Source organism: Procambarus clarkii, chromosome 44 (genome assembly GCF_040958095.1).
Source record: "Procambarus clarkii isolate CNS0578487 chromosome 44, FALCON_Pclarkii_2.0, whole genome shotgun sequence".
In the NCBI taxonomy this organism is placed as follows: Eukaryota; Metazoa; Arthropoda; class Malacostraca; order Decapoda; family Cambaridae; genus Procambarus; species Procambarus clarkii.
In genome coordinates, this window is record NC_091193.1 from 20492405 (window position 1) to 20510746 (window position 18342).

The 18342-nt window shown below is 41.0% G+C and overlaps 1 protein-coding gene across 1 annotated transcript; it reads left to right on the top strand.

Moving 5' to 3' along the window:
- The first annotated feature begins 1544 nt into the window (after positions 1 to 1544).
- Positions 1545 to 17462, top strand: LOC123745286 (serine protease 52). Its single transcript, XM_045725669.2, has 13 exons — positions 1545 to 1703; positions 4990 to 5182; positions 6040 to 6184; positions 6899 to 6993; positions 7206 to 7306; positions 7478 to 7599; positions 7742 to 7837; positions 8874 to 9060; positions 9748 to 9865; positions 10883 to 11018; positions 12026 to 12132; positions 14622 to 14708; positions 15339 to 17462. Exons 1-13 carry the CDS (start codon positions 1696 to 1698, stop codon positions 15453 to 15455), a joined length of 1512 nt encoding a protein of 503 aa, XP_045581625.1. The 5' UTR covers positions 1545 to 1695; the 3' UTR covers positions 15456 to 17462.
- The last annotated feature ends 880 nt before the right edge of the window (positions 17463 to 18342 follow it).

Here is an 18342-nt window from a genome sequence, read left to right on the forward strand (position 1 = left end):
CTTAACGTAACTTTTCATTTGCCAGTGATTATTCATATTATTTTGTTTGTTGACTTGTCTTTAATATTTTATGTTCTTAACTTTATTCATGTCTTGTTTTTCTAAAGTAATTAAAATTTCATTGTTAATTTACTTGTGTTTTGTGTGTCTTCCCATTACCTTACCACAGACGAAAGCTCCAGCTTTTCTCTTTTTTTTTTCTATTATGTGACGAGGCCCTGCCCCTAGCTTATGAAACAGCCGAACACCAACGCTTTACCGTCACAATCCCTTACTTCATGACCTGGGAGAAACAATTACCCATAGAACAAGAGACCATGTATAGCTAGGTCCCATTGTGCACCTGCAAGATAATGAAAATTTGAGGGGTGTAAGATGTTAAACCCTTGTTTGGCACTTCACATGAAAGTTCAAGTGATCACTGCAGTTGCGTCTGCCAGTATTCCACTGGCTATTCCTTTGCTAGGAATAGGCAAAGGAACTTTTGGCGTCAATGGAAAGAAAGTGGATATTAAACTGTTAAAGTCTTTAGTGCACTCTCATTTAGACTATTGAATGCAAGCATGGAGGTTTTACCTTCAGAAGAACATATCTGCCTTGGAGAAAGATCAAGAGTGACAAAAATCATCCTAGAATTAAGTCGGCTCATATCAGGAATGGTTGAGGGCCATAAGGCTAACAACATTGCAAACCAAACATGACAAAGCTGATCGCATTGAGACTTAAAATATTGAACATGGAGGATATTAATCCAGACCCATTCTTAAAAGGTCAACAAAAGTGTAACAAATACAAGAGCCAACAGCTTGACAAAAATTTAACAAGCCACAATGTAGGGCAGACAATAGATACTTTTTCACCCACTGGGCTATAAACTCATGGAACCGCCTACCCGCCGAATATGTAAATGCCTAGACATTTCTTAAGTTCAAAGTCAAGTTAGGAAACAACTCTCACGAATAATGGGGAGGGGGGGGGGAGTGAGGCTAAATAACTGCCGACGTCTTGTTTCAGTCGACACCACTAAGGAGATGGTGGTTCTCATGTAAATTTAAGTAAATAATGAAGAACCTGGAGCACATAGGCTTACCACCACCACCAGGCCCACACACCTCTACAAAAGCCAGCTACCATTGTCTTACATCACTACATGCAGTAGGCCTAACACCGCCACATCATCCCAGCCCCCCACTCCACCAACCATTGCTTATTACACCATCTATTTACTGATATTATTAATCAGTACATCAGCGTGTACCCACAAAGACTACATTAACAAATAATTACACCAGTACGGGGATAATCCCCCCCCCCTCCTCTTTCCCCGACATATCTACATACGACCCCCTCCCCCACCACCCCCTTCGCTCGACTCTCCTGAGTAATCTTACGACCTATAGCGCTTGGTCAAAGGCCTAAATATCATAATTCAATTGAAACTTCCCCCGACCGCCGCCCCACCACCTCCTCCTCCTCCCGGCCACACAACACGACCTACATAGACTCTGGCCGTCACCCCCACCACAGTGCCGCTGGGGTGACGGTGGGGAGTGGATGTGTTAATCGTCTCCGCTCCCAGTTTCTCACCTGTATATACTGAAATAGTCAAGTGTTACAATTATTTCGAAACAGTCCTTGTTGTATTTTGAATATTCTATACCGTAGAACAAATATTAATTCCCAGAGTAGCAAGACATGAAAAGGTAAGTAAAATTTGCCTGAATTTACCTGAGGGCCATTATTTCTCTCGTGGCCTCGACGAGGACAGGAAGCCGGTCCTATTATTTTGTTAGCAAAACAATAGTTTATAATTGTATAGGTATGTTGGATGTTAAGGTAAGAATGGAGTACTTGTGAGCTGTGACGGATTAACAATTATAATGACATGTAACGCAAGTCCAACAATGTCAGTCTGTTCTGTATATGGCTTGACGGTCACGTGATGACGAGGTTCAGTTGTAATATAAATCTAAACTATGCATTATATAATGATTTATGTGCTATGCTGTCATTGTGACCTTATCTTATATATAGATTTTGTACCCGGCGGTGCCCGGGCCTCGTTACCCCTTCTCCCTCTCCACCCACATTCTCCCAATATCCCCCCCCTCTCTCTCTCACCTCTTCTCTTCCCCTATCCCACTCTCCTCTCCTCTTCCTTCCTGCCCCCTCTCTCCCATCTCCACCTTCCTCCCGGGCTCCTACACTCTCTCCGAACATTCCCCCACACCATCTACTTGGGCTGGACGGTAGAGCGACGGTCTTGCTTCATGCAGGTCGGCGTTCCATCCCCTACCGTCCAAGTGGTTGGGCTCCATTCCTCCCCCCCCCCACCGTCCCATTCCAGATCCTTATCCTGACCCCTTCCCATTGTTATAGTGTCGTAATGGCATGGCGCTTTCTCCCGATAGTTCCTTCCATTCCTTTCCACACTCTCATATGCTTTCTCTCCTTCTACCCCTCTCTTTCTCTCCTATCTCTCTCTTTCTCTCCTCCTCCTCTCTCTCTCTCTCTCCCTCCTTCCCCATCTCTCTTTTCCTCCCCTCTTTATCTCCCTATCTCCGAGAAGAAAAATTGTCCAAAAAATCTACGGAAAACAGGTCTTAAATTTCAGACTTCATAAAAATCGCCGGAGCTTGTATGTCTTAAAGTGGGTTATTTGTCCATTGTCAGGTCATCTGACATTAATATGGGATGGGTTATTGATTTCATATTATGGGCTATCACTTCATGATCTCACATCAGACACATGTGCAACGTTCGTGTATACAACATCTGCAATTTGTATCTCTTTTAACGCTTCCGTGATTTGTCATAGTGGTTGAGTAATTGCGTAAGGCAACATCTCCCCATTCTAAATGCACGTTGACATAGGTTGTGAAGACTATTGTTCTCAATAAAACTGGAGATTTGACTCCTAATCACTCTTCCAGAAACTTAATTAAGAGTGACGTTGGTCTGACCGTTACCGGCTATCATCAATGCAAATTATAAAATTACAAATGAGAGCAAATAATACCTGGACGAGTGACTGACTCTCTCAGAATGAGCCAGAGGTGGTTAACATGTCTATAGCAGTGTCTTCAGTAATCTTTTGAATTACGAGAGTAGTTCAGCAGTTTAACCTGTCTCAGCCCTTCGCTTATTATATTACACTAAATTACTCTACTCCAGCCCTGTCTCACCCCACCCAGGCCCCTGTCCCACCCTCACGTCAGCTCTGTCTCACCCCCCACCCCAGTCCTGTTTCCCTGACCCCAGCCCTGTCCCACCGCCAAAGTGTTAGTTATGGTGCCAGGAAATATGTCAAGGGTATGTCAAGTATGTCAAGGACGATACGCGCCAGGAAAGCCGTGGGGCAGCAGATGGTAATCGGACAGGGGAAGTGGAAACCAAGGACATTACAGGGCAAGGACGTGACGCTCCGTTCTTTGTCACGCGAAGGTCAAAAGGAAAGGATAAAATATATATATATGAATGAAAGTTACTGCAGCGTGTGTGTACTCACAGGAGTTGTACCAGCCGGACCGAGCACCACCACCTTCACCAGTGAGGTATGATCAAATCTTTCACACGACGAGTCGACTCTGCGCGTTTTCTGTTTGTTAACACCAAATCAAAATCAAATGTTTATTTAGGTAAGAGATATTACAAAGAGTGATGGATTTAAAGATAGGGCTAGTACATACAATGCCTAAAGCCACTATTACGCAAAGCGTTTCGGGCATCGAAATACACCGTATATTAATCTATTATTAGGCTAGAATTATTGTCCGTTGACGAACCGTCTTGTGTACGATGTGGCTTGTATCCTTTGCAGGTGATGGGAGCTTCGTGGCTGCCATCTCACTAGTTCTGTATTAATTGATTGGTTTAGAATTATATGGAACTAATTTATAGTCATACTGGTTTGAGAAGTTAAGTCATAGCTTCATTAAAGCTTATGAATGGGTCTGCATGTTTGTAATTACTTAATTTTAGTTACAGTGTGAGAGATAAACTCGTGGTGACCCATCTTTGTTGCTGTGTGTGCTTACTTAATGGTGTATATGAGGAGCGAGATCCAGCTCCGGGGTTCCGGTTCATAGCTATTGTAACTCGTGCATTAATACTCTTGATGATCTAGTAACCTAGCATACTTGCCATGGAAACTGTATACTTGTCTAAATGTGCTCGTAGGGTAGATCAGTGGCTCCTGAGCCCCGCCTTACCAGCAATCGGTTGTCTTTTGCAGTGATTCGACCCTCTAGTTTTTGTCATATCTATACTTTAACTCTTATTGTATTAGATTTTACAATGTCTTTCTCGAGTCCAGTGTATTTTCCTGCTACTTTTACGCTAAAAAGCTAAAAAAGTTCTCTCTAACTTCATTATGACATTTGCGCCTCCGGTTTGTAAAGCTGATATTATCGTATTTATACGAGGTTCTAGTGCTAGGCTAGTTGCTATATTAGCTCCTCTTCAACTCTCAGATTTTGCAATATACTTCATTGGAAGAAAAAAATTCCTTATTTTTTCGGATATTGTGTGCTAGTTTAGGCCGGAAGTGTAGACACGGGAGTGTTATGGCAGGTGCTCCTGTGTAACTGTTGCATCAGAAAGAAATTATAGACGTGCTTCCCCGGGGCACATGTTCAGTAGTGTATATAAGATGAGCCAGACGCCTATGGCTCAAGTTACAGCTCCACTCCTGTGTCAGGTAAGTTCACAACGGGCTCACCATAGCCCGTGCTACTTGCTTTTTGTGTTCCTTGTAGCTGAATCTAAAACAATAACAACAACCTGTGGCTTGTTGCACTCCGCAGCTCAGCACGGGGAGTACCTGCCCCCTCCACGTCCTGCCAATTCACGATAAAACCTGTTTTATCGAAAGTTTTCTGACAGGTCGTAAGTTCACCGTATTTAATGGATATTCAATGTGCGTTTTTCCGTAATAAAATCCACGAATCGGTCTCTGAAGGAATTTCACCTCGAAGTTGTCATTTTCAGAGCGAGGATGGGAGACCTCGCTGCCTCTCCCAGCCGTCAGGCCGTGGCCAGTGTTTGGATGGTGGTAGCGCTGCTGGTGGGCGTGTGGGTGGGACATGTTGCGGGCGTGGACCCCCGCCCACTACGACAGAAACACCAACGTACTATGCATGTAGGCCACAAGCATGGGGAGGCCCGGGCCGCTACTCAGAGGGTAAGTTTCAGCCAGGAAGGCTTGGTGTTGGTTACCTTCCTCTACATGATATAGAGTATAGATTAGGCTAGAGCTCGAATACGTGCTCGAATGTAAAAGGCACGTTGAAATTCCTAGCTTACAGCTCTAAGAGTGTCAATAATTATTCTATATTTATATACAATATATTAATTACAGGCCTTATTGAGAAGCCTAATGCACTTAGATATGCATCTAGATAGATATGCACGTATTAAACTATTATTTTAATCACAAATAATGTTTTTTTTAATTCTGAGGGCGATACTTTTTAAGATATAAGTTGTTAAATATGACACATTACAGAGTAAAACAAAAGTAAAGTCAGGTGGAAGTCAATGATGCGCGCAGGTCATCGACTTTCATTGAACTTGTGCGCTATCAAAGTTAGTCTTATTTCTTTATCAAATAAACGTATTTCTTGACTCCAGTGTTTTTTTTAGATAAAAAAGTTACAATTACACGGAATTGGTTTGATCTTAAATCAACTATTCATATGGAGGTTATAATTACACATTTCATGAACATTTGCAATTCTATGGCCATTAAATCCCAAAATTTAATTGCATATCAGTAGATAATGATAGATATTGTGAGGATAATTCTTTTGACAGTTTACATGGTCAGATCTAAATCAATCGTTGGGAGGGACCTTCCTGAAGCCTCGTCGCAGCAGAACAGTATAGTTCCGTTATCGTAATTTTGTTGACTACGGCTAATTTTCCGTTATTTCTCGTCTGTAAATAGAAATTCTGCTCATTTGCGTATTACTGTATCTAGATGTTCCCAACCAAAAAATTATGTTAAATGCAATACACACAATTCGTATTTGCCTTTAGGACTTCGGAGAGTTGACGAAGCTTGGGCGTCGGTTCCTGAAGTGCTCCAGGCGGCGGTTGCTACCACCTGAGGCGCCCAGGCAGAAGACCTGCAACCGCCTTCGTGTGAGCAGCACCTCCCCAGGAGCCAGCCGCACCTCCACCGGTAAGGCCAAGACTTGGTCAGGCCGTCGTCGTGGCTCTTCATGGCATTACCCATGGTTCAAGTTCAAACTCAAGTCTAAGACAAGGAAAAGGCCCAAGAAAAGAGGGAACGGTATGGCAGTGATGTTGGTGTGTTGCTTTGTGTGTTTAGCAGCGCCTAGAATACTGGTCGGGGTGATCCACGAGTCTGTCATTCTGTGTCTCAGTCGCGTTAATTTTGCTTTATTATTTGTGTCTGTTAGAGTGTTCCCTGTTTTTCTGAGTGTTCCTTTAACTTATTTTCTACATGTTTGCTTGTTCTTTCTGCATTCGGCGACGTACTGAGTTGTCACGGCATCTACAAACACCACCTCCCTTGGTATATCTTGCTTCTCCTCTTAGTTTCCACCATGGTAAATGCTAAGTAAATACTGAACCGTCATCATAATAGGTCCCGTAGTACTGTGGTCTACGGCTTCTACTCACAATCAAGGATCTCTGGTTCGATCGCAGGGCGGGACAGAAATGGTTGTACGCGTTTCCATCCACCTGATGCCGCTGTTTACGTAGTAGTAAATTGGTATCCGGAAGTTAGGCATATGATGAGGGTTGCATCCTGGGGAAGTTGACCTAGGGAGATACCTTGATAAGCCTAAGTACAAGTTACGTGTTCCCGACAACGGGAATCATTATTATAAGGAGCGGGGATAACAGCCTGCACGCTTCTCCTTTCTAGTGGGCGAGTGTGCAGGCACCTACACACTGGGACTCGAGGACGAGGTCAAGTTTAAGCTGCCAAGATCCTCTACCTTCTGCCAGATGGTCTTCTTGGTAAGAAAAACACGTGAGGGGATCTGACTTTGACCATTCATGCTTGGCCACATGATAAGTCGAAATCTAAATATTGTGTTTTATTTATGTTTTTTTTCGGATAAGTGGGTTTTATAATATATATTAATGCCTGTCTACTTCTATTCTCATGTCTGCATTTATCAGCCCGCTCTTTCCATTACTAAAAAAATTGTCTCTCGTCTTTCCTACAGGCCAAACCAGGCACCTCCCTATCCTTCAGTTGCCGCAAGTTCAGTACAGCCACCTGCGAAAAAGAGTATCTCTTCCTCACCGACGGCATCTCCATAGCCACGTGAGTCTGCCTTGCCAATACGTTATTAATGTGTATTGTATATCCAAGCTGTCCTGTACCCCACCCCCCCTTTACACCCACCTTCAGTGTGTCCTCCACCACCACCCACCTCCCCAGTAATGATAACAGGTTATGATGGTGATAATGTCAGACACCATTCTTCCCCCACAGCACGTCTTGTGGACTAGAGCTCCCCACGCCGCTCTCAGGCCTCTCTCAGCTGTATGTCCTCTACGAGCGGCGGAGGCGTAGGGCCAAAAAATCGAAAATTGTCTGCTTCATCAGCGCTACAGGTATAGTCTTAACCCGCTCGCAGTGGAAACTGAGCTAAATGTTTGCTACTTGTGCGAATACTTCCTGTTGCACGGGTTTTAATGTCTGTTAAGAGATAATTGATAATTGAGGTTTTAACTTACAGAGACATGTCTTTTGCAGGCAGTAACGACGGAGGCTCTGGAGGCGGTGGTGGCGGGGGTGGGGGCGGCGGCCTCAGCACTGCTCAGGGTCAACAAGCTACCAACTGTGCCTCAAGTAAGGGTCAAAGTCATGTTAATATCAACCAGTGATGACCAGTCTGCTACTACTACTATTAATTCGACTACCGCTCTTGTCGCTGCTGTTGCTACTAAGATTTGTAGAAATAATTAAAACAATTCATTTCGTATTTCCCGACGCTCGAAACGTATCCAAGAGAAATCTCTAAATCAATTTCCGGTCCAATAACATTTCTCCTTTAATCTGTGTCGATGTTTTAAATACACCACTAACAGTGTTACTCCTATCTATTACTACCCTCGAATTGTTAATCCCAACCATCACATAACTTCACGGGAGCCCCAACAAACCCACAACCTTATTTTTTAAAGTTGTAGCACCGTAAAACGTTGTTCCAATGTTAGGTGTTTTGCTGGGGCGCGGCTGTCTCTTCGTCTTACAATCACTAAGCGGCTAAACACACACACATTTCAACTTGTTTCTGATAACTGTCTTCCTATAAATCATGATCTCAACACCTTGAGAACAGTTCGTTTGTGTCAGGTCAGTCCACGTGATGCCGTGCCAACTGACGTTCTTTGAGTCATCAACATTTACGAGTCCGCTTGTGAAACCTGTACAAAGTTCTTCGATCATGGCGGTTAATCTGTGTTTATTAAACAGGTTAAGAGCTTCAAAAATTAGCAATATAAAGTTTTTGTTATAGGCAACCTCGTAATATTCTGGAGCTCAAAACCAGTTTAATATATTCTAAGCCGCCGTAAATGAAGAAAGATGCATAGGTTTCGTAAGTGGACACTCAAATTCTTGACCCTATGTACTAGTAACAGGCTTGTGAGATTTGTCTTAGGTTTTCTTAGCTCTCTCTGCCCCGCGGTGTGGCTTCCTACCACTTTAATGACCACCAAGTCGTGGAAACCACCTCCTTCCATAACATAAATTCGAAAAGGAATTCGAACGTCAGAAAAGTTAAACTAAAGCATACTAGAGAAAACAAAGCTAGTAGCGGAGAATAATGAACTAAGACCTGGAGTCCTCGTAGGTACCGTGAAGTAAGCTCCATGTTTTACAGTGTGTGGCGCTGCTCCTGCTGGTGCTGGGGCGACGCGTATCGTGGGAGGCGGCGAGGCAGAGCCTGGAGAGTACCCGTGGATGGCCAAGCTGATAATCAGGGACGAGGGACGGCCTAAGGAATGTGGGGGATCAATCATTACCTTCAGGCATGTCCTCACAGCCGCCCACTGTCTCAACTTCAAGAAGTAAGACTACCGGAGGGAAAAGGGTTAGAAGATAGATAGATGCAGACAAGGGGTCACAATAACGTGGCTGAAATATGTTGACCAAATTACACGTGAACTAGAAAGTGAAGGGACGACGACGTTTCGGTCCGTCCTGGACCATTCTCAAGTCGATTGTCGAAACGTCGTCGTCCCTTCACTTTCTAGTGTGTGGTTTGGTCAACAAGATAAATAGATGTTAGAGTGTGGAGTAGACAGACAGATGTAGGGATGTGGAGAAAAAAGATATATGGGGATGGGGATAAGACGGAAAAGAATTCAAGGACAAAAGGAAAAATAAAGGAATTGGGAATGGGAGATATATTTAAATTAGGCTATGAGAGTATGGGGAATAAATAGTTTGTGTTCTAACATGGCAGTTTGATGATCAACCTTGTTAGTTGTGGTGTTATACTAAAGCAAATACATAACTTTTATACTTATATCCATTTAAAATTGGCTCATGCTCATGATATGAAAAATGGGTTTCTGAGAATTATATGAACTATATAAATATAGTATTTCCCCTTTAAATTTATGTAAATATGATCTTTATATTGTATATTCTTTAATAAAGAAAACAAAAAGTTTTAGAGAGCAACAACAATAATATTGATTCATTGTTAAACATCGTTTGCCAGTTAATATATCGTGCCCTCCCCCTCTCAGTGTACAGGTGACGGTGGTAGCCGGGGAACACAACGTCAATAGCGACTTGGACGGAACAACTCAGGTGATTAAAGTCCAGAACTTTGCTGTTCATCCAGAGTTCGACCCCAATACACTGGTGAGTCCTCCACCTCCTTTACTCTTTTCCGAAAACACACACACACACTAAGAAAGTGAAGGGACAAGGGGGAGACATGTTCAACACATAACATACTCCTGGGAATTAACGGGGTAGATAAGGGCATAATATTTGATAAAAGTGATACTCGACCAAGGGGATGCAGGTGGAACCTAAATACTCAAATGAATCACAAGGATATATCAAGTAATAATGTGTTCAGTATCACAGTAGTGAGCGTATGCAACCCATCCTCCTGTTTAGATATTCTTTGTAACTATGTATAGTACAAAGATTGACGTACTAAGCAATTAGTAGAATTTAGTATTATTCATTTTATAGAGTCCGAAAAAAATAAGATAAAAAACAAACCTAAATATTCCTATGCCTACTATAGCACACGTATGTACTATATTAGGCCTCAGATATCGTGCATGAAGCCTACGAAGGTTAGGTTCGGTTAGTTTACTTTGTCTTTGCAACATAAATATAAAAAATTTCCGGATTTGTCCAAATACAATAGTGCCAATTTCTACTTTCTAACTGCGTTGTACGTCGGTCTATGTAGGATGGTCCTCATCGTTACTATAAGTACTACCAAAACAGGAGGATCGGCTGGCGTATGGAATGCACCAAGAAGGAAAATGGCAGTGGCAAATTCCACATCTTCTACTATAATATACTATACAGTTTTAGGCACCATCTTCGAGAATGGATAAATAGAAGGATATTCGGAACAAAAATTAAACCAAAACTTAGAAATAAATCATACGAAGCCCGTTTAAAACTTACGGGACATATTAACAATTATAACTCAAAGTAGTGCTGGGTATAGGTTTAAAAATAGAACTGACAAATATTTCTCATTAATTTCAACGCCTTAAATTGATTGTACAACCATTTATATAGTCATTACAGATGTCATGATACAAAACTCCATGAAATATATTCTATAGTTAAACAATCCTAAAACATATATTATGAACAGTTCTACATTGTGTGTGGTTCCCTGCTCAGACCAATGACTTGGCGGTGCTGATGCTTGAACGAGATCTGACCTGGAATGACCGTGTGGGTCCTGTATGCCTCTCACCCTCTAATAACTACGTGGGTCAGACAGCAGTTGTCAGCGGCTGGGGCACCCTCTCCCATCGTGAGTATCTATAGTATCTCTCTCTCTTTTAGCACGAGTGGCATTCAATACCACCTCCTTTTATCTGTATTATTTCACTGTTTACACTGGTACTGAACACTTTGTACTGCGTGTAAAGTGTGTGGAGATAATGTTATCACTCCTGGCACGCGCTGGCCACACTTCTTCCTGCTCCTATCATAACTATTTGATCGCTTAGCACCACTGAAATCTTAATATGCTACTATGTGTAATTTAACCAACAACGTTGGACATTATTGTTGTTCATTCATTATAGCACAATCGATTACAGGTACTCTCATTTTGGGAACTGTGCTCATTGTCTCAGTTCTAGCATTTATAGGTATTGTTACTACTACAATTACACTAGTAACTAACGTCTATATAATTTTGCCAACTACTAAACAAGTGCTATATGTAGTGTATACCTTGCTGTACAAAATTGGGCTTCCCCCTCCAAAAAAACTTGCACAAAATTTGAATTTTTATATTATAAATTACATCTCATCACGTGAGAGATTATTATATTATTATTAATGAGTATGTAGCCTATGTTCATACACTTTATTATTTTTCGTAATTTGTCATATTAGTTTATAATTTATGAAGTAATTTTCGAATTCTAAATGTTTAGAATTTAAATATAAAATGCAAATAACTCTTATATATTAAAAATAATATAAAATATTCTTATTGGATATGTTAAATCAGAACTAACTTGTATCTGTTTATATTATTCATTTGTCTTCGGGAAATTTGTCTATTAATTTCCATTATTACTCTCTACTTATTTATCGGTTTAAGATTTGCCCGAAACTCTGTGTAATGGAAGACTTTGTATAATATCCAGATAAGTGCAAAAAGTTATTTTTAGTTTATATATATATATATATATATATATATATATATATATATATATATATATATATATATATATATATATATATATATATATATATATATATATATTATATATATATAATTAATTATATATTAATTTATTGTAGTTGGGAGCCAGCCTAGCGTTCTTCAGGAAGTTGCTGTGGAGATCACTGACCATGACAAGTGCATCTCTAACTACAAGGAGTCGTTCATCACCATTACTGGCACTCACGTGAGTACTGCACCAGTACCCCTACTGGAGCACTGCACCAGTACACCTACTGGAGCACCAGTAACTAATAGGCTGTAGTTATTGTGGATTTGGACAGTAACACTAATGGTAGTGATATAGCTGAGAACGACTGCTATAGCAGTAACACTAATGATAGTTACAGTAGTTAAAGTAGTAGTAAAAGTATTATAATAGTAGTTATAAGTACTATAGCCTGGGATACACCGAGGTATGCTCCGCTTCTCGGTGTATGTACACCGAGAGTATATTTTTGTCTTTGTGTCCAGGATTATAGTATATTTGCCGGTTGGTGGACAAACAACTGGCCTTAATACACACACAAATCACAATAGCGTGATATATCAGATGAATAAATCCACAAGGGCTGTGATGAGGGTTCGAACTTACGTCCAGGATAATCACAGACATCCTCTTCCATCCTTTTTTTCCAATTCTTTTACCGTGTCGTGGCTCAGTCGATTAAGGCGCGTCTGGGATCATCCTGGTCGTAAGTTCGAACCCTCATCACAGCCCGCGTGGATTTATTCAACTTAATGTTGTGTTGGCCTTAATAACCTTCCAGAGGCTGATAGGCCTTAAGTCCAACACAAACCCAGCAGTGATAGCACCCACGATTACATTGACTTCAGTCATCATTGGTTAGTCATGAATATAGAGGCCACAGCCATGGATACGTTGGCCACAATCATGTGTACATTTTGGCCACAGCAATAGATGTACTTGCCACAGCCATGGAGATTTGGAGACGCCACAGCCATGAGTACACTGACCAGTTATAGTTATGCTGACTGCACCGACATTATATATGTTCAACTCGTACAATCCTGGCGAGACTTAGGAGTGCATGCCGGGTGAAAATGTTGATCCGCTGTAGCCGACGGCGGGCCTCGGGAATGCTGATTGTCTGGAGAATGTGATGTGGCTTTGTTTGGTTGTATTGATCAGTGTTAGGTAGTATGAATCTGGCCTCCGGGTGAGAGGGGGGGGGGCATGAAACAGGTGTTGGTTGCTTTGTACAGTTCCACCCTTACACCTGTGTTAGTGCATCCTTCCTCGTTGACACACACCTGTTGTTGGTTCAGCCATACCTTCTCTACCTCCCTATTTTCTCTCTCTCTCTCTCTCTCTCTCTGTCTCTCTCTCTCTCTGTCTCTCTCTCTCTCTCTCTCTCTCTCTCTCTCTCTGTCTCTCTCTCTCTCTCTCTCTCTCTCTCTCTCTCTCTCTCTCTCTCTCTCTCTCTCTCTGTCTCTCTCTCTCTCTCTCTCTCTCTCTCTGTCTCTCTCTCTCTCTCTCTCTCTCTCTCTCTCTCTCTCTCTCTCTCTCTCTCTCTCTCTCTCTCTGTCTCTCTCTCTCTCTCTCTCTCTCTCTCTCTCTCTCTCTCTCTCTCTCTCTCTCTCTCTCTCTCTCTCTCTCTCTCTCTCTCTCTCTTTGAAACTGCAAGCAAGAGCTGTTAACCTCCCTCAGCTCATCTGAAGCCTACCCGTTGAGAATAATTTTTCATGAGGTTATTATTTTAAAGTAACTAACTATCATATAAAAAACAGGTGTCTAGTGAAACCACAAGCAAGAGCTGGTATCTATATCTCTTTCTCTCTCTCTCTGTCAAGATAAAAATTAGCATTCATGACACATTAGCGGCGGGTCTTAATACGTGCACATCATCTGGGTCAGAGGAACTTTTCGCTAGAATATACAAGTCTTAGCGCCTCGTGACCAAATTCTCACAAGTCAAGCCTGGCCTCGGGCCGGGCTTGGGGAGTAGAAGAACTCCCTGAACCCCATCAACCAGGTATCGTGACTCTTGCGTTAACGGCAACACTCAGCATGTCATTACCACGAGGCCAGATCAAACCGTTCTCAGGCAAGTTTCATTCCATTCAGCGTCCGATCCCAAAGTCGCATTCCTTAATTTTAACATGCTGTTCATTCAAAATGGGATTTGTTTTCAAATATAAATTAATATTATTATATATTAGCATATTTTGCATATTTAGGCCTAAAGGCTTTCTGGAGTTACCTTCTTTCTTATATTTCCTTTCCTTCGCCTTTTCTTGGTGGTCAGGTGATTTGAAGGAGATTTTAGCCGAATATATATATATATATATATATATATATATATATATATATATATATTATGACAATGTCAGACCACGGAGGAAAAAATGAAACAAGAATTTCCTTAAGTACTTTCGTTTAATACATCTTCAGAAGGATTTTCGTATTAATATACGAAAGTACTTAAGGAAATTCCTGTTTCATTTTTCCTCCGTGGTCTGCCATTGTCACATTTTTAATCACGTGTTTATTTTCGTGATATACACACATATATTATACCATACAAAAGCCAAATATACTATAAAGATATATTTTTTGCAGGGATATTCATGCGTGGTTAATATATACTATACAAAAGCCACTGTACAAACACCTTAAGTTTCACCTTAAATCTCATACCTCTCTCATGTCAGGTATGTGCTGCTTCTCCTGGTAAAGACGCGTGTCAGGGGGACTCTGGAGGCCCGCTGGTGATGCTCAACGGAGGAATCTGGTACCAAGTGAGTTCCAATTCTTTACCCTTCTCCTTCCCTCTATTCTTCCTTCTTTCTTCTTCTTCACTCTATCTTTCATTAGCTTTACCTCTTCTTTACTCTCCCTTCTCTTCTCTTCCTCATTCTCTCCATTTATGCAATTGTCTCTATATACAATTTTAACAGGAGAACGGGTTGCATTTTCTACCACGCTCATTGAACCTTTCTCTCATTTCCCAGTTGCTCCGTTTTCTTTCATTTCAAACTCTCTCAGTCTGCTCTTTAAACACACCCGAGGCCTTGTTTCTCATTACCCAGGCGAGGATGTTCGTGAGGTCACCCAACCAGTTACTGGCCAGACCTAACGGCGCTTCACTCTTGGTTTGGTATTGGGCCGCAAGCCTAATTCCAAACATACATGTATTAATAATAAATTATCTTACAACATGAATTATTGAAAGGCATTAATTGAGGGGTTAACACTTTCTATACGACATATTTTCGTTAGTTGTGGCTACGGTTTTGAATCTTGGTCACTATCCTCAATTTGTAAGTAAATATAAGTAAATATAACTACATATGTGAATACAGTATCATTGTGTGTACCCGCGTCCACCAGGCGTGTACAAAGTGGGTAACAGGCTTCCGTTTCGTCAGGTGGGAGTGGTGAGCTACGGCATTGGGTGTGCTAAGGCCGAGTTCCCCGGCGTCTACACTCGCGTGTCTTCCTACGTCCCCTGGATCGTCGAGCAGGCCACCTCCTCCTCCTGCTAGCCTCTTCCGTGCTGGCCCGGTGGAACCATCCCATGCTCCCATGGTGCTCCCGTGCCTTCTGATCCGCCCTTCTGTCAGTCTTTGTGGTCCTTGTGAGGCTCTGATCACCCGTCTTCTTCCTGCGCTTCCTGGGGATAGCCCTGCGTTTCCTGCGGCATTCTTGCGTATCCTGAGATAGTCCTGCGTATCCTAGAGGTAGCCCCCCTCGCGTCCCGGGGGTAGACCTGCGTATCTTGGTGGTAAGCCTGTACTGATTGTTGCCCTGAAGACCAGTGGTATACGAATTGAGGAAGAATATTTTAATCATTACATAATCCTTTGTCATTCGACATGGTCATAACGAGAAACGTTATTTGCAGAGCACCGATAGCGTAAGAAACGTTAGTGCATCATTAACGGTCTTGTTCCATAGAGGTGTAGTGGTGGGCTGGCTATGATTAACTCTGTATAAGCGATTGACAGCGTTAATTGTTGTAATTTTGTAGAGTATGCAATAAAGACGGCGTGTATAGTCAACGATTTGTTGAGAATCACAGTAAGGTGATGAAGGCTCATTATTCCAGTACACCTGTTGTGTTATCCTAGGCCCATCGATACTCTAAAGTGCGGGAATAGATCTTAAATTCAAGCTTTAACTTGATATAATCTTATGCTCGCTGGTTGTCAAGTTCGGGAATTCTCACTAACTGACCTTGGGACCCATGAATTATCATGACCCATGATATATGAATATTACTTCATATATCCCCCAATGGTCACTATGTTTTATCAGTGACCATCTTGCTCCACTATACGTCATTATGAAACTCCAATAACCACGGTGGTTTCCCATGGTCGGGGACAGGAAGCGTTAGTCTTATCGAGGTTTCCCTTGGCCAACAACCGACCTTCTACAGGGTGCAGCCCACAACAGTTGCCTAACTCCCAGGTACCTATAAGGCACTAGGTAGACAGGGGAATCAGATTAAAGAAAAAGTACACAAACCTGTGTGGGGACGAACCCGGGATACGTTGGTCGAGTTTCGACTGCGCTGACAATTGCCAATTTGAATATTCCTCTTGGAACACGTATAGTCACGCCTCATGTAACTTATATACATGTGGTCATTAAGCTTTCCTTTTATTTTTTTTATATTTCTGGTCTACGAATTTAATGTTTTCCTCGCAGAATTTCGGTTTACAATACGGGTTTTATAATGTAATATGAGCCTATTGTATTAGGCTCCGGAATTCTGACAATATACATTTTACGAAGTGTGTGTTTGTGTGGGCGATTAAATATGTGTATGTATATATGTATACGTATGTACATGTACATGTATGCATGAGTATGTGTACATGTATATATAACATTAATAGTTTTGTAACTAGCGTCAAAAGATTATTATTTGCTTAGCTAAACGAACTAGAGGGTTCAGTTCCTGAACCGATTATGTACCTCTGTATTCCTTTACACCACCGCCCACGGGATGGGTATGGGGTGCATAATAATGAAAGAAATTGAAATTGCTTGAAACGAGTAATCGTCCGGAAAATGATGGAAACCAAATGTTCAAAGCTGGCCAGTCCAGCCACTAGAACCTGAAATGTATTTATAAGTATGAATTATTCCTTTATTTGTTATTTATTATGTTGTTAATAGTTTGTGTAAGATTCTTCTCTGAACATCAATTGTCCCAAGTGCCGTATCGTCTGTCTGTCTCAAGCTAGGCTTTATCTCCCTCAATTGACGATATTTCATTTTTGTGTATTCTTAATTTATTTAATCGTCTGTAGATGCTCAGTGTAGGCCCTCAGACATAATTAAAATCCTGCTACACTAAGGAACAAAAATGAAATGTAAACTGTATATAGATTAAAGGATGATCAAACAAGGATAAGAGATAAAGACTGAGAAACACATCTCTTGAGTAAGTCTGAGTGCCTGATACTGGAGTAGGTCTACCTGTGGTGAAGTAAACCAAGAGTAGCCTTAAGAACGCGTGAAATACATTACTATGGAAAGTCTGTTCAGTGTTTGTCTATCCGTATAATTAGTCGAAGCTTGATGGTTTGACTAATAGATGTTAAGGACATTAAGCCTTTACTTTCTAATCTATGAGTATTCCCCTTATCTTGAAGAAAGTTCACAATGTATGTAAACTCAGTTTATATATACATAAATACACCTCTTTGTGTATAAAGCTGTGACTACAGACGGATGGTGTAATTGGTCGTATGGTTGTGTATTTATTAGGAAACATCTCGTCTAAGTTCATTATAAGCTGTGTCTGTTAAATTGTCTCTAATTCGCTGTTGAAATAAATGTTTAGGGTCAAAGTCATATATATATTACATATTACAAGGGACATATTACAAATGTGCGATGTTATTTATATGATGTTTAGCGCTGCTGCCATTTTGAACTATTCAGTGTGTAAGATAATGAATTTGATTTATGTAATACATTATTGGGTCTAATATTATCGTGTGCTAACCTTAGCGCTTTCTATTTATTTAATAATTGCTTTACCTTGTTCATGATTGATTTGCATGGTATATATATATATATATATATATATATATATATATATATATATATATATATATATATATATATATATATATTGAGTAATGTTTCATTTAGTATATATAACATTTTATAATATTACTATTTTTTATAGGCTAATGCCTATCTGCGACATGAAAATGGATTACGGTATAATGATATTGTGGTGTACGAATATATGGAAGTACTTATGTTTACAATGTTTCTTAATTCAGCATTAAGTTATGTACCCAGATACCATCTTTTAAAACTTTAAACAAATGTTGAACTTTAGACAAATGCTCACTTTTGTAACATACTGTAGATAAGGTACTTCTGGAGTGTCCTTACGAGAACCAC